The 21,152-nt window shown below is 42.0% G+C and overlaps 1 protein-coding gene across 2 annotated transcripts in view; it reads right to left on the minus strand.

Annotated features, from left to right (window-relative positions):
- Positions 1 to 206: 206 nt before the first annotated feature.
- LOC110490490 (pleiotrophin-A) overlaps positions 207 to 21,152 on the minus strand; it is a 46,439-nt gene continuing 25,493 nt past the window's right edge. For both annotated transcript variants that reach the window (XM_036944880.1, XM_036944879.1), the window contains exons 2-5: positions 11,808 to 11,902; positions 11,305 to 11,478; positions 8,680 to 8,841; positions 207 to 1,057 (exon numbers count right to left, since the gene is read on the minus strand). In XM_036944880.1, the coding sequence (XP_036800775.1) occupies positions 1,002 to 1,057; positions 8,680 to 8,841; positions 11,305 to 11,478; positions 11,808 to 11,901 (486 nt within the window). In that variant the 5' untranslated portion in view covers position 11,902 and the 3' untranslated portion in view covers positions 207 to 1,001. The remainder of the gene's footprint in view (positions 1,058 to 8,679; positions 8,842 to 11,304; positions 11,479 to 11,807; positions 11,903 to 21,152) is intronic.

Here is a 21,152-nt window from a genome sequence, read left to right on the forward strand (position 1 = left end):
CAATTCAAATAAAGTGTATGAAAAATGTTTCATGGCATTTTGCGTCCAGATTATTGAAATGATAGTGGTGTGGAGAAATGTATCACTTGTTAGGCGTGAATTGGAAATTGCACACATTAGGTTTCTATTTAGCTTTCATATTAAGCCTCCATGACTTCATCTCAACATGTAATTACTTCAATCAGGGTGAGTAAACATCACACATATTTGGACATCATTTCAAACTTTATTTTATTTTTTAAATGTAATCCATAATTAGGACAGGTCAACTCAAGTTGTAAACTACAATAACAGTTTTGCTCAGAGTTCAACTGGAGAGCGGGGGAACTACAAAGTGAGTTATAATAGCAGGAAGACCAGAACTAATACTGGACACAACCTCTTACACACTAACAACTGTACAGTACAGTAGCTAATGTATACAGTCATCTGATAAAAGTTTACATCTTTCACTGTAGATAACATTAGAAAAGGAATTTCCTTTACATCAATGAGTACTTATGTGTCTTATTAATGTATGCCCTCAAAAATTGTTAGAAAAGTTGTTAGCAATTTTGCTGTTGAGGGTACCAGCAAAATAACCTTTAAAACCCCAGTAATTGCACAAGGTTTTAACTTGACGCTGCTTTAAATCAAGACATGCAAGAAATTATTTTTTATTTGAGTGAGAATAATTTTGTCACCTCAAACAAAAAGGATGTTATGTAATATGAACAAAAATCCAATCTATTTTGTTTTTCCAACAATGACCCTGAAAAATGTTAAGCTAAGCATTTTAGTAAGAAATGCTTAATTTGTATTATTCACACAGAGTATTAAATCCCCTACAATATTTTCCTATGAGAAATTAGGAAAGAAATACATTTTATCACTACTATCCAACTCTTTGTTGTGTAGCTGCTACAGGCCCCTATAAACCTACAGGACAAACAAATAGGAACCATGCTGAGATAGGGCAGTATAAGCATCAACTTCCACTTCCTGCTTCCTATGATGCACCACTAATCCATCGGGGTGCGCTCCCTCTTCTTCCCCTCCCGCTTCGGCTTCTTGGCATCTGCAAAAACAGGTGGGCATCAGGTTAGAATCTACATGCATACTGTCACTTACCCTGCAGTCAGGTTTTTGAAGATCATAACCTGCCTTTCAGACAGTCTTCCATGAAAAGTGAATTTGCCAGTTTTCTAGATATCATGAACCATTTGGGTTTTAGTAGAACTTGTCATTGGTCATCAAACAGGGAATATCTTTTGCTATTTTTATTTGGGCCTTAACTGGCACTCCACTTCAAGATCCTGTCTCACTCATTCATTCCCTGGATGTGTTGTTAATCCTACCACAGGTTTACTGTGCATGTGGACAAACATGAAAAGTGCTTTATCATCGTCCCACAAGAATGGCTTTAGTACCTGGCAGCCGTGACAGGAACCACAGTCCATACCCCAGTCTCTGGTCTGATGAACAGGAGCAACATAACCCCCCCCCCCCCCCCACACACACACACACACCCCATACATATATTTTGCTCTCTATCCATCCATCCATCTGTCTATCTGTCTGCTTGTCTGTCTGTCTGTCTGTCTGCCTGTCTGCCTATCTGCCTGCATGTCTGTCTGTCTGTCTGTCTGCCTGCCTGTTTATCTGTCTGTCTGTCTGTCTGTCTGTCTGTCTGTCTGTCTGTCTGTCTGTCTGTCTGTCTGTCTGTCTGTCTGTCTGTCTGTCTGTCTGTCTGTCTGCCTGCCTGCCTGTCTGTCTGTCTGTCTGTTTATCTGTCTGTCTGTCTGTCTGTCTGTCTGTCTGTTTATCTGTCTGTTTATCTGTCTGTTTATCTGTCTGTTTATCTGTCTGTCTGTCTGTCTGTCTGTCTGTCTGTCTGTCTGTCTGTCTGTCTGCCTGCCTGCCTGCCTGCCTGCCTGCCTGCCTGCCTGCCTGTCTGTCTGTCTGTCTGTCTGTCTGTCTGTCTGTCTGTCTGTCTGCCTGCCTGCCTGCCTGCCTGCCTGCCTGCCTGCCTGCCTGCCTGCCTGCCTGTCTGTCTGTCTGTCTGTCTGTCTGTCTGTCTGTCTGTGTGTGTGTGTGTGTGTGTGTGTGTGTGTGTGTGTGTGTTTAGAAGAGCGTGAGGGGGAAAGTAAACAACAAGGAAAAGGCAGGACTCATCTATAGTCTGTTTCCCCCAGGAGCTCCTATCATTGTAGATTACAGGGTGGGATGTTGTTGGTGGGCGGTAACAGACGAGGATGTCAACTGGCTAATCAACACCTGTTTTTTTTGTACCTGATCTAAAGCAAGTTCCCACCTGCTACTAATTTAAGATCCTCCCACGTCAGTTTGATGATGAAAGCCTTGCCACCCTCTCCAGCTAATCTGAGAAAAACGTCCTCAACATAAACAAACACTCCATCAATAGTACTGTACGTTGCTGCTCCACTGCAACATATTAGAACGATTCAAACTGGATTTAAATGTACAGCACATGAATCGATCTATTCACCACCAATGCAGCATTAGCCAATATACTGTACCAAGCCATGTCATGTACAGTACAATAAGCCATCAGCATTAAACAGTAACAAAGTCATGAAAACATTGAGGAATCATTTGCTTATCCTTCACATGCCCTTTAATAATCTATGTGAAACATCCGATCAGCAGTGGAGCATTAATGTGAAGAATGTGATGATAATCAGCTTATAAAGTATTGTAAATCATCCCGATGCTAATCGTTCATCCCTGATAAACAAACATGCAATCCATCGGTAAATACAGAAGTAATGATTCCTTGCTTGTATAGAATTTACAAATCATTAATAAGTGGGTATAAATGAACCCGTTGTAAGGGTCGATATGCATCAGGCCAATGCACAGACCTAGAGATGACTCATGATTCACAAGTGTCTAACTGATTGATGATGGCCTACCAGATGTTGCCTGTGCTACTAACTTGCATAATGTGTGTGCAATCACTCGAATCCTCCTCAAATATAATGCTGACGTCAATGCCCCAGGGACCTGCTATCTAATCTATACATTTCTCATAAGCATACGTGTTGCGGACAAGCCTAGAGAGTTCTGTGAGTTTGGAGATTGGGACGTGGGTGTTTATACAAATCCATTGAAAATTGCTCCTCGCTCCATTTGTTTGGCCGGTTTTAATTTGTTTAACTGTGTTTTTGCCTGTGCCTTTGTAAGCACATTTGGCTCCCTAGGGAGACAGAGAGGATCACATTCCCTCTGCGAGCCCCGTCTGTGAGATTGGAGCTCTCACCATGCCGGAGTGCTTTCTGCTGCATAGGCACATTACTGTGTACTCTCTCCGCTCTCATTTCTGCCACCGCACTTTTGACACAGACTCATAATAATCAGAGCGGCTCGGAGAGAATGTGTTTTGAACCGGGATGCCATGAAACAGGCTGAGTGCAATAAAACTGAATTCTGTGTCTGAATGGGCTGTCTTGTACACAGAGAAACAACAACACAGCCCTTCTCAGGGGAATGATAAACCGTAAAACAACTCCTTGACGGCAGCCGCAGGGTTTTCATCACTATAAAGCCTTTTGTTTCCCCCTAAATCATCTCTGACATTTTCTGCTCCCCACTGTGGCTCCCCTGCTCATTCTTCTGGGTAAGGAGGGAGGAGAATCGGAGAATTCTACAGGTATTCATAATGTTTCATTTCTGCTTCATTTCTGTCACTCTCTGTTTTCCGGCCTTTCCGTTTCATTCCGTGGGGCCCGTCTCTACCTGAGGTTAGACAAGGGAGAAGCTGACATTGAATCTCAGATCACTCCCTCGCTGCCTCGCAGCATTGTCTCCTCAAGACTATGGGCCTGACAGATGTTTTCTTCATTGCTCCTGGCAGCAACAGACAAGGTGGCTTGTTTAGAATTGTAAATATGACTGGGTGGATATGGGGGCCCCAGCCGGAAGTGAGATAGTCCCTCGCTCTGTAGCCGGGGTTCATTACAAGTCCTCTGATCCCTCCTCTGTGACTCTGCCTCCCCTTCCAACACACACACAAACACACACAGAGGCAAGCGCACACACACACACACACACACACACACACACACACACACACACACACACACACACACACACACACACACACACACACACACACACACACACACACACACACACACTAACACACACACACACACACACACACACACACACACACACACACACACACACACAAACATTGTCAGCCTCTGTTTCCCAGTAACCCTTTAGCTTACCAGGGCTTATCTGTCAAATGGCAGACATCGGAAATCATACTCTCAGATAGCAGGTCTTTCTTTTCAACTCTCTCCATTCTTCTTCTCCACCGTCATCCCTCCTTCTTTCACACTGTGGTTCTCACCCTCCCCAGGGCAGTAGGCCCGACTTAAAACAGGACTGGCCTCCATCACACAGGATTCATTTGGGAGTATATGATAATTCATACAGCTATGCAGTCCTGCTCATGTGCTTGCGCGCACGCGCTCACACACACACACTGTACAGAGATTACCATTAAATGTTATTCACTGCAGAAATAATGTTATTTCTGTGTGTCACCTTGCTATTTCTGTCACTGAAATACATGTGCACCGAAGAAATACACCAACACAAATATGCTTTTAATTCGGATCAGATTCCTTGCATGTGACATCCTAAATAGGCTTTGCTCAGCTTATGTGAACGATATTGTAGTTTTTTCGAGAACCATTACCCAAACCAGGGGTTCCACTCCACTGTCAATCTGACATGTTTTTTCCGTCACAGTGAGAGTCTTACAGTCTTACCAGCTGTTTAGCCTTTTGATTTCCCTAACTCCCAAGTTATTAGGAGGCGAGGGAAACTTGTCTTGAACCCAAAATCACAGTCAGATTGACAGGAGTGTTTTTCTCTGTCCTCAAGAGGGAAAACTGTCTTAACTGTAAGCAGCCTGCCTGAAACACAATGAGGCTCTGGTCCAGTCGTTCCTGGAGATTCTGTTCTGTTCTGGCACACTCTATCACACAGCAGATTACTGCTGCCAAATCTCCCCTTAATCCAGGTTCACACTCTCAACATATCACCACAGTAGCCTACTTCTCAAAACGCAGTCAGATTGGACACAATGTACACACTAGCCCCATGAGTCCTTTACCGGCAACATCATGCAGCATTCATTCTATTTTTTAACAACTTCTGCTCTCACTTGATTGGTTTTAACAGTGGGAGTCATCAGCTAAATAACGGACAAGTGGGAGTCGTTAATAAAGCCTTTATGTGGGGAAAATAGATGGAAATCTGTGTGTTGGCCTCTATGTGTTGGTAATATTCTGTCACTGTGTTAATGATGGAGCATTGAACTAAAGTATTCATCTGGTTTGCTTTTGGAACATTTTGTCATGTTTGGACATGAGGTCTTATAACAAACTGAATGGCAAAGAATGTCTTATGTTAAACACGGTTTGATGAATGATGAATGGCAATGTTCATCAGCACATTGAATGAAGTAGTTAGACAAACAGGGCTAACTGTGGCTGACCTAAATATTGAATATGCAATTGAATTGATATCAAAACATCATTATTCTATTAAGATACTCATCTAGTTCATTGTATCAGACAGGTGATATGAACCAAGACTAAATACATTAGGAATCTATAATGTCTGTTGGGCGAAATGCCAACTAAAACCATCATCTGCAATCCTCCATGTCATGTCCTGTGATCAGTAGTTCTGTTTGGACTAACTCACATGACCATCTCAGTCTCACTGCTTTCCATAATTGAAAGAGAAAAATCGATGTTTCCTGACGTCTTCTTTAAATGGGTGAGTCTAGATGTCTACTGGCAGTTACTGAGAGAATGCAGCATTACATTTTCATACTTGTACTGCTCAACACTTGTATTTACCTTAGTTCACCCGAGTTGAAGACTTATAGAAATCACTCCCACTGAACATTTTAGGCTCAGTGAAGAGGCTAATTCCACCATAGTGGAGCTGGATTACACATGAATCTCTGACAAGTCTAGTACTATCGCAGAATGAATCATTCAGAGGATGTGGAGTCTTCAGCAGGATGTCATCGGTGTGAGCTGTGAAAGTACTGCCAAATAGTATGCTAATAAATATACATTAACAAGGTTAAATGGTGAAAAAAGTTGACTGAAAGTGGCAACGTGCTTTAAATATGAAGCATAAAAGGAGCAGGTGAATATGGTCCTTTTCTGACGGTTTAATTACCTGAAAGTAACATCATCTTCCAACGCTTCCACACATTTATGGAGATTCACTCTCCGATGTATTGACTATTGTGTTTAAAATGGATCCTTTAACTTTGTGTTTTGTCCTCAACCAACCATGTACAGTACCAGTCAAAAGTGTGGACACACCTACTTATTCAAGGGTTTTTCTTAATTTGGACTATTTTCCACATTGTAGAATAATAGTGAAAACATTAAAACTATGAAATAACACATATGGAATCATGTAGTAACCAAAAAAAGTGTTAAACAAATCAAAATATATTTTATATTTGTGATTCTTCAAAGTAGCCACCCTTTGCCTTGTTGACAGCTTTGCATTCTCTCAACCAGCTTCATGAGGTAGTCACCTGGAATGCATTTCAATTAACAAGTGTGCCTTGTTAAAAGTTAATTTGTTGAAATTCTTTCCTTCTTAATGCATTTGAGCCAATCTGTTGTGCTGTGACAAGGTAGGGGTGGTATACAGAAGATATAACTATTTGGTAAAAGACCAAGTCCATATTATGGCAAAACAACACAAATAAGCAAAGAGAAACGAAAGTCCATCATTACTTCAAGGTCAGTCAATATGGAACATTTCAAGACTTTGAAAGTTTCTTCAAGCACATTCGCAAAAACCATCAAGCGCTATGATAAAACTGTCTCTCATGAGGACCGCCACAGGAAAGGAAGACCCAGTTACCTCTGCTGCAGTGGATAAGGGCTCCCGAGTGGCACAGAGTCTGAGGCACTGCATCTCAGTGCAAGAGGTGTCATTATATACCCTGGTTTGATCCCGGGCTGTATCACAACCGGCCGTGATCGGGAGTCCCATAGGGCGGCGCCCAGCATTATCAAGGTTAAGGGAGGGTTTGGCCAGGGTAGGCCATCATTGTAAAATAAGAATTTGTTGTTAACTGACTTGCCTAGTTAAATAAAGGTTCAATTAAAAAATACAAAAACAATAATAATACGTCAATTAGAGTTACCAGCCTCAGAAATTGCAGACCAAATAAATGCAGACACATCTCAACATCAGACACACAAGTAACAGACACATCTCAGCATCGACTGTTCAGAGGAGACTGCTTGAATCAGGCCTTCATGGTTGATTTGCTGCAAAGATACCATTACTAAAGGACCCAAATAAAATAAGAAGAAGAGACTTGCTTGGGCCAAGAAACACGAGCAATGGACATTAGACCAGTGGAAATCTGTCCTTTGGTCTGATGCATTCTGCAGCGACACGCCATCCCATCTGGTTTGTGCTTAGTGGGACTATCATTTGTTTTCAACAGGACAATAACCTAACACACTTCCAGGCTGTGTAAGGGCTATTTGACCAAGAAGGAGAGTGATGGAGTGCTGCATCAGATGACCTGGCCTCCACAATCACCCGACCTCAACCCAATTGAGATGGTTTGGGATGAGTTGGACCGCAGAGTGAAGGAAAAAAGCAGCTCAGTATATGTGGGAACTCCATCAAGACTGTTGGAAAAGCATTCCAAGTGAAGCTGGTTGAGAGAATGCGTGTGCAAAGCTGTCATCAAGGCAAAGCGCAGCTACTTTGAAGAATCTAAAATATAACAAATATTTTGATTTGTTTAACACCTTTTAAGGTGATTACATTATTCCGTGTGTTATTTCATAGTGTTTATGTCTTCACTATTATTATTCAATGTAGAAAATAGTCAAAATAAAGAAAAACCCTTGAATGAGTAGGTGTGTCCAAACTTTTGACTGTTACTGTATATATATTTTTAGCCTAGTGATATATTGACTGGTACCTACACTATTTCCTGGTATTGTAAGTTAAAAATTCACCAAACATGTGTTCCCTTTGCAGTGGTTTATCTTACCATTCAAATCCCCCAGGATAGACACTACTGGTAAAGACATATATGTACCATATACAGTGCCTTGCGAAAGTATTCGGCCCCCTTGAACTTTGCGACCTTTTGCCACATTTCAGGCTTCAAACATAAAGATATAAAACTGTATTTTTTTGTGAAGAATCAACAACAAGTGGGACACAATCATGAAGTGGAACGACATTTATTGGATATTTCAAACTTTTTTAACAAATCAAAAACTGAAAAATTGGGCGTGCAAAATTATTCAGCCCCCTTAAGTTAATACTTTGTAGCGCCACCTTTTGCTGCGATTACAGCTGTAAGTCGCTTGGGGTATGTCTCTATCAGTTTTGCACATCGAGAGACTGACATTTTTTCCCATTCCTCCTTGCAAAACAGCTCGAGCTCAGTGAGGTTGGATGGAGAGCATTTGTGAACAGCAGTTTTCAGTTCTTTCCACAGATTCTCGATTGGATTCAGGTCTGGACTTTGACTTGGCCATTCTAACACCTGGATATGTTTATTTTTGAGTTCAAGTGGGGGGCCGTGCACTGTATGTAAATCTATGGCTTTGCTGGTATGCTCTCCCACACTCCCCCTCAGCCTACCTTGCAGCTTGGTCTTGGGGATCTTGCCGCAGGGCTTGGTGGCGCTCACTGTGTTAGGACAGGTGGCATCCATGAGAGCTCGTTTCAGCACCCCCGACCGGTTCTTCTTCCCCGTCACCATGTCACACTCTCCCCAGGCCTGGAAGTCATACTTGCATTCACCTACAGAAAGATGGTTACAACAGACATACATGTACAATGCAAAACACACATTTTACAGGATTGTTACAGACATAACTACTGTATATACACTACCGGTTTAAAAGCTTAAGGTCACTTAGAAATGCCCTTGTTTTTAACGAAAAGCACATTATTTGTCCATTAAAATAACATTAATAAATCTTCTTTGGGATCGGTGTCCCTTCCACGGGACAGTTGAGCTAACGTAGTCTAATGCAATTAGCATGAGGTTGTAAGTAACAAGAACATTTCTCAGGACATAGACATATCTGATATTGTCAGAAAGCTTAAATTATTGTTAATCTAACTGCACTGTCCAATGTACAGTAGCTATTACAGTGAAATAATGCCATGCTATTGTTTGAGGAATGTGCACAATTTTGAACATGAAAAGTTATTAATAAACCAATTAGGCTCATTTAGGCAGTCTTGATACAACATTTTGAACAGAAATGCAATGTTTCATTGGATCAGTCTAAAACATTGCACATACACTGATGTCATCTAGTGGCCAAAATGTAAATTGCACCTGGGCTGGAATAATACATGATGGCCTTTCTCTTGCATTTCAAAGATGATGGTACAAAGAAAATACAAAGGAATGGTTGTTTTTTTTCTTTGCATTGTCTTTTACCAGATCTATTGTGTGATATTCTACTACATTCCTTTCACATTTCCTTAAACTTCAACGTTGTTCCTTTCAAATGGTATCAAGAATATGCATATCCTTGCTTCAGGGCCTGAGCTACAGGCAGTTAGATTTGGGTATGTCATTTTAGGCGAAAATTGAAAAAAAGGGGCTAATCCTTGATCAGAAATACAGTGTAGACATTGTTAATGTGTAAATGACTATTGTAGCTGTAAATGGCAGATTATTTTTATGGAATATCTACATAGGCGTACAGAGGCCCATTATCAGCAACCATCACTCCAATGCCACGTTGTGTTAGCTATCATTTGAAATGGCTAATTGATCATTAGAAAACCCTTTTGCAATTATGTTTGCATAGCTGAAAACGGTTGTGCTGATTAAAGAAGTAATAAAAGGGGCCTTCTTTAGACTAGTTGAGTATCTGTAGTATCAGCATTTGTGGGTTCGATTACAGGCTCAAAATGGCCAGAAACAAATAACTTTCTTCTGAAACTTTTCAGTCTATTCTTGTTCTGAGAAATTAAGGCTATTCCATGCAAGAAATTGCCAAGAAACTGAAAATCTCGTACAACGCTGTGTATGACTCCCTTCACAGAACAGCTCCAACTGGCTCTACCATGTAGCTAATGTTAGAGTTAGCCACTTAGCCCCCTAGCTAACATTCACAACAAATTGGAATTCGTAACATATCATCCTTATTGTAATTTGTAACATATCATACAAAATGGATGGACAGCCACAAATGTCACGCCCCGACCTTAGAGAGCCTGTTAATTTCTCTATTTGGTTAGGTCAGGGTGTGATTTGGGTGGGCATTCTAGTTTTCTATTTCTTTGTTGGCCGGGTATGGTTCCCAATCAAAGGCAGCTGTCTATCGTTGTCTCTGATAGGGAATCATACTTAGGCAGCCTGTTTTCCACCTGAATTTGTGGGATCTTGTTTTTGCATAGCTGCTGTGGAGCCTTCAGAACTTGATGTTCGGTTGTATTTTGTTGTTTTTTTGTGTCATTTGAAAATAAAGTGAAATGTACGCCTACCACGCTGCACCTTGGTCTCCTTCTAACGACGAACGTAACAACAAATGAATACATACCATATCATACTCATTTGAGTGTCCCAGATTTGTAATTACTATGTTACGTTTACCCCTAAGTCCAGGTTGCTTGTATTATGGTGATTGTAGCACCCAGAAGACATCCCATAGATTTAATACAGCTGATCAAGCAGGACCATTGTTCTGGGAATTCTACAGGGATCTTCAAAACAGAGTGCTCTAAAAGCGTGTGCCTCTGTACCTATAATTTGGCAGTGAACACGTGTAGCATATGGGCATGTGTGAACTTTACTCCTCAGCCTGAAGTGTCCCCACTAGCGCCAGAGAATAGCTAGCTTTTCATGTGGCGCCGACTGGTAAGACGCTTCAGGTGTGCTAGCAAAGCACACGTGACCGCCTGAGTGTGAGCTGAATCAGGAGTAAGTGGTGCTCTATAAGCAAGTAGGGAAAGTAGCAGGTAGCCCATGCTCTGTTTGAAGATGACACACATCCCTGCTGTATACACCCAGGCTGTAATTTCCTGAACCAGGCATTCTCTGGGGATGTCCATACATGAAAACTGAATTGGAAGCTAAACTGAAATCCTACTCCATTGAGTGGGAGCATGTTTTCCCCTTTAATGGACATGGATACACAACAAAAAATATGACCAAAAAAGCATGACATAAAATCCCTAGACCAGTCATGTTCGTGCTGAATTGTAAATGTGAGTCCGCTCCCCATGACCACACTCACACACCTCCAAACTGCTTCTTCCAGTTACAGGGGATCTTGCAGCGCTGGGTCTTGATGGTCTGCTTGCAGTCGGTGCCAGTGCGTGTGCCCTCCCTGGTGCCCAGGCCGCAGTCACCCTCGTTGGCCACGCACACACTCCACTGCCACTCCCCACAGTCCGACTTACGCTCCTTCTTCCCTGCAGGGTCGCACACACACACCAACCTTATACTGCAGTTATGTCTGGAACATAATTATGTGGGCTGTAATTAGGCCCGTCTAGAGCTACACTACCACCGTGAAAGGTCAAAGTATTCAAATTTATAAAGCACCGAGATGTGCATCTGTCATTGTGAGTCTGCAGTGAGCCCCCCTGCTTAAAGTGTATTTATGCACAAATCTGACCTGATTTGAGCTTTACATCAAATTACCATTCATACCTTGTAGCAGGTACTGTAATAGGAGATCCCCTTCCATCCACATATCAACTGTCTGTCTGACTGCTACCAATCTGCCGGTGTTTCTCACCTTGTTTCTCAGCTTTCCCCCCCTCGCCTGCTGTCACTGTGAGGACCAGGAGGGCCATGATGGCCAGAAGCGTCCAGTGCTGCTGTCCTGACATACTAGGAGAGAAGGAGAACAGACACAGAGGAATAACAAGTACAGCAACCTATGTAACTCTGTGGGAGACATTCCATCGAAGGCCTCCCCTTCACCAGCCTCTCATTTCTTCAGACGAAGGGGCAGACCTGACAAAGAACCACAGCATGCCCCTACTTACATGTATGGTTCACAGTTACAGGTGAAGGCAAGCTCAGGCTATTTGTGGAATAAACGGTTGTTATTTGCTCCAATAGCCTGCTGTGTGCTGCACTGTGCTCGTGTCTACAGACGTGTATGATGACATGGGGAAATTATCGGCTGTCAGACAATGATATAGACGATTTGGAAATAGAAATAAACCTTTTTTTGCATGTTCTTTATGAATAGACTAATTGTTTCCCCTCCAGGCGCTCTCTGGCCTCCGAGCGGCCAAATAAAGAGAAGCACCATTCTAATCGCGGGTGCTGCTGTGCTCAGGAACTCTGGGTGGTAGAATTAGCGCATTCATTCCCTCTTTTCACTTTCCCCCTGTTTATTTTGGAGATACCCTAAAACCCACAGAAGGGGAATCAGCGTGAGATTTAAGCAATTACAGAGCATCTTGGATGCCAAAATGCTCTACTGTGCCCAAATGACTGCAAAAGGTACAGCCTGGCGGGGAAATCATTTACATTCGTCAATTTTAATTAATCATGAGCTGACATGGCTCTTACCGCCGCCCTGACGCACTTGGCCCTGTATTTTTAGTCCTCTCCAGTTTGAGACTTTGCAGAAGTTGATGCACCCCACGTCTATTAGCCATGTAGGCAAGGTGATAATCAATTTAAAAAGATGGCATTCAAACTCTTTCTTTTCTTTTATTATTAGCCATTATTAATAGAGCGTTCACTGGTTGAATTCACTTCTGCTCTCAGTGCATCTATATTTAATGAGTCTACTCTGAGTTGAACTCATCTGAACCCTTACAATACAGGGCTTGAACCCTCAACAGTGGAAGCATACAGCATACCCACTTTAACTGAGAGGCATTTGATTTGATTTGATTTGAGAACCCCTTTAGACAGACTGTTTTCTTGCCAGAAGCAGTTTTGTGTCAGTCAAACTGTTCAGCCAATGGTCCATTCTTCTCTCTATTCCAAGAAAAATCTTGTTAGTCCAACAGCTTTGATCGTTTCTATAAATAGACAACCTGCGAAACCTAAAGTGTTTTCTGAAAAATTCCCCAATCGTACTCCAGGTTTGCAACCAAACCATTTTGGAAGCTACGACATTGTGACTTCTCAAAGGAGAAGTCTTTCCCTTTAATGATTCATGAGCAGTCTGCAGATGAGTTCCAGTCCAGGTATAGTTGAGGAGAGCTAAAGGGGGATATCAACCTCCTGCAGCGTTCAGTACATTACGTTCAGACAGCATAGTATGCTGAGGGGTAGACTACAGGGTTTCCCTCATTGCAATGGAATCAAGTGTTCCTCCTTTCACTCACTGGTGATGTGCATGAAATATTTACACCAAATCCCTTTCTGTCTCTCAGAGCATGACCACACTTTCCATAATGGATGAATGGATTGATTCAGTACACTTGACTTTTAGATAATACATATGCATCTCCATTGTAAACTTTTACAAAAAAAATAAAGATGTTTTTATTGTCACATACACCAGATAGGTGCAGTGAAATGTGTTCTTTTACAGGGTCAGCCATAGTAGTACAGTGCCCCTGGACCAAATTAGGCTTAAGTGCCTTGCTCAAGGGCACATCGATTTTCCATTCAAACCATCAACCTTTTGGTTACTGGCCCAACACTCTAGCTGCTGCGCCACCTGCCACCCGGCTACTATAGAGTCCAATCAATAATACCTGAGTTCTCAGATACTGTACACACCATGCATACTGTACCATACCCAGGATATCGTATGATGTTTAACTTGTATTCGGGGATAAAGTTACGATTTTGAACCCTGCGAAAAGTAATGTGCGTTTGACTTCCTAAAGTGCTACTTCACCCGCATTGGCCCATAGTGAGATCCAAACTGGGGTAAATCATCTGACAGAGTAACAGTCAGGAAACATTGAGCCAGAAGAAAAAAAATATCAACGCACCATTGATTCTTGATTCAATCCCTGTTCTGTCCACTGCTCAGGGGAAAAAAATTATCATTATCCCTCCCAACACCCATAGATAATTTCAAATTGTGGGATTTATATCTTCTCATATCACAACCAGACACCCTATCACAGTGGGATTCAAAGTTGAGGTCGTGAACCTCAAGTTGGGTGCCAAAATGGTACATTTTTATAGATATATATATATTTTTTAATTAATTTACCAAACAACTAAGAGTACAGATTATTGTATTGGACAATATACAAACATTTTGATAAAGATTATTTGAAAAATACAATTTTATTGAGTGAATATATTTGTGACTATTGTCCAATGTCCTCTGTCACATAAGCCAAAGTCTTGCCTGATTATGTATGTCCTGATTATGTATGTCCAGACGTCGATTAACAACCGTTTATTATGAAAATCACATTTATTGACTGCTATTGATGTGGGGATATTTATCATGTGGAATGTATTACCTGAAAGTGTTTGTACCTTTTTCATACCTTTATTGAAGTTGACTGTCAATTAGGTAATTGGTAGGGTTTGTGATGCTTTCTGGGTAATAGGTATTGCTACAAGAAGCTTATAATTTCTTTGCTTTTTAGACAAGACATCCAGGTAACAGGTTGGCTTGCTGCCAGTTAGTGCTGAGCGATTAACCAACATATCTGTTATTGCCTGTTTTTTAAACAACTAATTGACAAACATCAGTTCTATTTCATTCTGTTTTTTCCTGTGAGCTCAATAGTGAAATTGCACAGAATCTCCATGGATGAATCAGATCCAGCCTGAACTGTGCAATATAGTAGGGAGTTGTAGTTTCCAGCAGGCCAATATTCTACATAATTTAGCGCGTACAACATGGTAATTAACTACAATGACCATAATCTAATTGTCCGGTCTGTGTTTCCAAAGACAGTACAGTTTGAAATTGCATGCTTCTTTACGCCTGCTACAGAGGAGACAAGAATGCTGTATCGTGAGGGGATGTAGAGATCAGCTGTTGCTTGGCAAGGTATCTCTACCTGAAAATACATGATCAAAGGAATTGATGGTTGGTATTCAGGTGTCATAAAAGCATGCATTATTTACTTTGAAGAACTACAAAATAGTGATTTTTGTCAGACAGCATAGGCAGCAGCTCTATAGCGATTACATGATGACTTGGAATGAATTAAGTGTCACGCCCTGGCCTTAGTATTTTGTGTTTTCTTTATTCTTTTGGTCAGGCCAGGGTGTGGACATGGATGATTTATGTGTCTTGTCTTGTCTAGGGGTTTATTCGATTTATGGGGTTGTGTTTAGTAGAGTTGTCTAGGAAAGTCTATGGTTGCCTGGAGTGGTTCTCAATCAGAGGCAGGTGTTAATCGTTGTCTCTGATTGGGAACCATATTTAGGCAGCCATATTCTTTGGGTATTTCGTGGGTGATTGTTCCTGTCTCTGTGTTTCTTGTTTTGTATATTGTTCATTTTTCATTAAAGATGTATAAAGAACCACGCTGCATTTTGGTCCTCCTCTCTTTCACCAGAAGAAAACCGTAACATTAAGAAAGTAATCAAATAAAACTAATATAATATACACAAGAATTGAATTATTTTATTAAAGTAAAATAATGTGAATAAATGATGGTTAATAAGTGATAAGCAGTAATGGGCAGTCACTACCATCATGGGACTTTTCATTGTATTCATTGTTTTATTCTGTGTTACAGCATTCAACACAAATAACCGAAATCGAAACCTTTCATTTTTAATGTAACCGAAACCGACCGCAAAATGCACTAATGGTTCAGCACTACTGCCAAGTTTACAGGAAGGATTGTGTTTTCTTTGGTTAGAGATTTATTTGATTCCCGTCTGTAGATCTGTGTTGTTGCAAAAACAAAATCCATGATCAACTTCACCGTATTTATTGGTTACTTTTCATTTCAATTAGAATTTAAGGTTATTTGTTGAAGTAAAAAATGTAAATGTACCGTTTTTAAGGTTGTCATTAGATTTGAGGTGGGGTGGGGTCGTGAGAAATTATTGTGAAAAAAAAGTAGGGTCCCCAGAAATTCTGGTGGGGAAAAAATGGGGTCCAAGCTGAAAAAGTTTGAATACCACTGGAAGCCAAATGAGAAGGCCTAATACGATGAGTCATCACTCCTATCTGTCACAATGAAGTGGGATTCTTTCCTGTGGCGCAGCGGGGAAGATCACAGTGTGGAGTGCTGGGTAGGCATGTGAGGCTCAACACCAACCACTCCGTTAGAGGAGGACGACATGGCTTAGGGACCACAGGAGAACTTGCATTCACCAGCTGCCAAGCAGGCGGGTGCACCTCAGTCCTCCTTAGCCCTCGACAGAAGCACTGTGGCAGACACAGTCCATGAGCCAGGCAGAATTAGTCCTATCAAACACTCCATTTCCCCATTGATCTGTGAACAGCGGTGGCGGCGCTCAGATAGGGAAGCAATGGAGGATAGCTAGCTAGACGCTGGGCCTGAAATCGATGGGCCCTCAATGAAGCGCTCCAGGGCTATGCACAAAAGGCTGTGCCACTCAGAGGCCAAGACGAGCCCTGGAACTCACCACAAACTCCTTCACCTCCATTCCCGCTCCACTCCCTCTCTGCTTCCATAGTTAAAGCCTCTATTCATATTATCTATTCATATTATCTGATCCTTTCAGTAGCATTTGAACCAAAGGAACGGAGGCAATAAAGTGTTTAGCCGTGGAAGAAAAGAGCTGTTCAAATGAATAAATTAAAAGACAGTAGAAAGAGAATCGACTGGAGGGTATTAGCTTTCTAAAGTTACATGCAAAATATTGGACCACAGTCATCCTCCAAAGAACGAAAATGTACACTTGATCTTTTTTTCATGTTTTAATATTTTGAACGGAATAGATGATATGGTAATCCAACCATTGCAACTCTCTACTGGTACGATCGAGGGAAATATCCTAACAAATGAGGGGGCTAAAGAAAATAAAACCTGCATTGAATTCTATCCTCCTAAAGGCTCAGAGGCAAATCCCCATTTTCTTAAACCAGCAAGAATGAAATTATACATAGAGCGTATTTAGAGATAAGTGTAGCCTTTCAAAGCAGGTTAGGTTCAAATAAACCTTCCGCTGTTCATCCAACCTCAGCCGCTCACAGATTACGAAAACAAATAGGCCTAACAGGGAGCCGTAACTCCCTCCCTTCCCTGTCCTATGCCTAGTATTGTTGTCGCAAAATGTAATGCGTACATGACAATCCTCTGTTATCTTAGTGAGAAGGTGACCGACAATAACAGTGCAACAGTGTTTATGTAGGCTAGAGAGATGTCTATCAATGCCACTAAACCAGGGTGTAAAACCTAGTTCTGGGAGTGACATTTGTCAGATAACAGCGTCCTGTGACTGGCTGGTCACCTGGCGGGTTTATATACTCCTTAAGACGTTGTTGTGATATCTTATTATTTAGCAATATAAAAGGTACAACAACCACTCATGCCTGGTACAGGGCTATGAGAGGGCCAGGAGTCTTTCCTGACTTTGTGAGAAACTCCAGGCCTTAGTAAGATCAGGTCATCACGTCACTCTCGATGAGGTGACCCCTAGTTTAAAACGTGATGCCAGACTATCTCAAAAGATCACAATTCACTTGTTGGTTTAGCTATTACTTTCTGTTGACTCTTATTGAAAGGGGAAATGAAGTTTGAGTATTTTTCTATTTGTCCTTGGGGAAAGTAGCATGGATATACACCTCTGAGGTGTTTTAGGTCTATTTTAGAGAAGCAGAAAAATGCTTAATCCAGACACACAGTACATTAAAAGGATGTGTTTCTTGTTGAGTGTTTGCCTGTTTGTGTTTCATCATCACACCTTAAGATATATTTCTAAACAGATGAAAAACATCTTGACTACGGAGTGCAGTGAAATACTGGTTGCAAACACAGCCATACAGTATGACCGGAACAACAGTATGACCGGAACAACAGTATGACCGGAACAACAGTATGACCTGAACAACAGTATGACCGGAACAACAGTATGACCGGAACAACAGTATGACCTGAACAACAGTATGACCGGAACAACAGTATGACCGGAACAACAGTATGACCGGAACAACAGTATGACCGGAACAACAGTATGACCGGAACAACAGTATGACCTGAACAACAGTATGACCGGAACAACAGTATGACCGGAACAACAGTATGACCTGAACAACAGTATGACCGGAACAACAGTATGACCGGAACAACAGTATGACCGGAACAACAGTATGACCTGAACAACAGTATGACCGGAACAACAGTATGACCGGAACAACAGTATGACCTGAACAACAGTATGACCTGAACAACAGTATGACCGGAACAACAGTATGACCGGAACAACATTATGACCGGAACAACAGTATGACCGGAACAACAGTATGACCGGAACAACAGTATGACCTGAACAACAGTATGACCGGAACAACAGTATGACGAGAACAACAGTATGACCGGAACAACAGTATGACCTGAACAACAGTATGACCGGAACAACAGTATGACCTGAACAACAGTATGACCGGAACAACAGTATGACCTGAACAACATTATGACCGGAACAACAGTATGACCTGAACAACAGTATGACCGGAACAACATTATGACCTGAACAACAGTATGACCTGAACAACAGTATGACCGGAACAACAGTATGACCGGAACAACAGTATGACCGGAACAACAGTATGACCTGAACAACAGTATGACCGGAACAACAGTATGACCGGAACAACATTATGACCGGAACAACAGTATGACCGGAACAACAGTATGACCGGAACAACAGTATGACCTGAACAACAGTATGACCGGAACAACAGTATGACCGGAACAACAGTATGACCGGAACAACAGTATGACCGGAACACCATTATGACCGGAACAACAGTATGACCGGAACAACAGTATGACCGGAACAACAGTATGACCTGAACAACAGTATGACCGGAACAACAGTATGACCTGAACAACAGTATGACCGGAACAACAGTATGACCGGAACAACAGTATGACCGGAACAACAGTATGACCTGAACAACAGTATGACCGGAACAACAGTATGACCGGAACAACATTATGACCGGAACAACAGTATGACCGGAAACAACAGTATGACCGGAACAACAGTATGACCGGAACAACAGTATGACCGGAACAACAGTATGACCGGAACAACAGTATGACCGGAACAACATTATGACCGGAACAACAGTATGACCGGAACAACAGTATGACCGGAACAACAGTATGACCTGAACAACAGTATGACCGGAACAACAGTATGACCTGAACAACAGTATGACCTGAACAACAGTATGACCGGAACAACAGTATGACCTGAACAACAGTATGACCTGAACAACAGTATGACCGGAACAACAGTATGACCTGAACAACATTATGACCGGAACAACAGTATGACCTGAACAACAGTATGACCGGAACAACAGTATGACCGGAACAACAGTATGACCTGAACAACAGTATGACCGGAACAACAGTATGACCGGAACAACAGTATGACCGGAACAACAGTATGACCGGAACAACAGTATGACCGGAACAACAGTATGACCTGAACAACAGTATGACCGGAACAACAGTATGACCGGAACAACAGTATGACCGGAACAACAGTATGACCTGAACAACATTATGACCGGAACAACAGTATGACCTGAACAACAGTATGACCTGAACAACATTATGACCGGAACAACAGTATGACCTGAACAACAGTATGACCGGAACAACATTATGACCGGAACAACAGTATGACCTGAACAACAGTATGACCGGAACAACAGTATGACCGGAACAACAGTATGACCTGAACAACAGTATGACCGGAACAACAGTATGACCTGAACAACATTATGACCGGAACAACAGTATGACCTGAACAACAGTATGACCGGAACAACATTATGACCGGAACAACAGTATGACCTGAACAACAGTATGACCGGAACAACAGTATGACCGGAACAACAGTATGACCTGAACAACAGTATGACCGGAACAACAGTATGACCTGAACAACAGTATGACCGGAACAACAGTATGACCTGAACAACAGTATGACCTGAACAACAGTATGACCTGAACAACAGTATGACCGGAACATCAGTATGACCGGAACAACAGTATGACTGAACAACATAAAAGTTCACAAAACCCCAGGAAAACAGATATTACTGTATTGCTAGATATTGCTGCACTGTTGGAGCTAGAAACACAAGCCTTTCGCTGCATCCGCGATAACATCTGCAAAACTGTGTACGTGACCAATAAACTTTGATTTGATAGAAAAAACCTCCTACCCCAAACCTCCACCAGCCAGAGGAAGAGAGTCAAAGTCATGGTTAACAAACCTCCACCAGCCAGAGGAAGAGAGTCAAAGTCATGGTTAACAAACCTCCACCAGCCAGAGGAAGAGAGTCAAAGTCATGGTTAACAAACCTCCACCAGCCAGAGGAAGAGAGTCAAAGTCATGGTAAACAAACCTCCACCAGCCAGAGGAAGAGAGTCAAAGTCATGGTTAACAAACCTCCACCAGCCAGAGGAAGAGAGTCAAAGTCATGGTAAACAAACCTCCACCAGCCAGAGGAAGAGAGTCAAAGTCATGGTTAACAAACCTCCACCAGCCAGAGGAAGAGAGTCAAAGTCATGGTTAACAAACCTCCACCAGCCAGAGGAAGAGAGTCAAAGTCATGGTTAACAAACCTCCACCAGCCAGAGGAAGAGAGTCAAAGTCATGGTTAACAAACCTCCACCAGCCAGAGGAAGAGAGTCAAAGTCATGGTTAACAAACCTCCACCAGCCAGAGGAAGAGAGTCAAAGTCATGGTTAACAAACCTCCACCAGCCAGAGGAAGAGAGTCAAAGTCATGGTTAACAAACCTCCACCAGCCAGAGGAAGAGAGTCAAAGTCATGGTTAACAAACCTCCACCAGCCAGAGGAAGAGAGTCAAAGTCATGGTTAACAAACCTCCACCAGCCAGAGGAAGAGAGTCAAAGTCATGGTTAACAAACCTCCACCAGCCAGAGGAAGAGAGTCAAAGTCATGGTAAACAAACCTCCACCAGCCAGAGGAAGAGAGTCAAAGTCATGGTTAACAAACCT

This window comes from Oncorhynchus mykiss, chromosome 15 (assembly GCF_013265735.2).
Source record: "Oncorhynchus mykiss isolate Arlee chromosome 15, USDA_OmykA_1.1, whole genome shotgun sequence".
In the NCBI taxonomy this organism is placed as follows: Eukaryota; Metazoa; Chordata; class Actinopteri; order Salmoniformes; family Salmonidae; genus Oncorhynchus; species Oncorhynchus mykiss.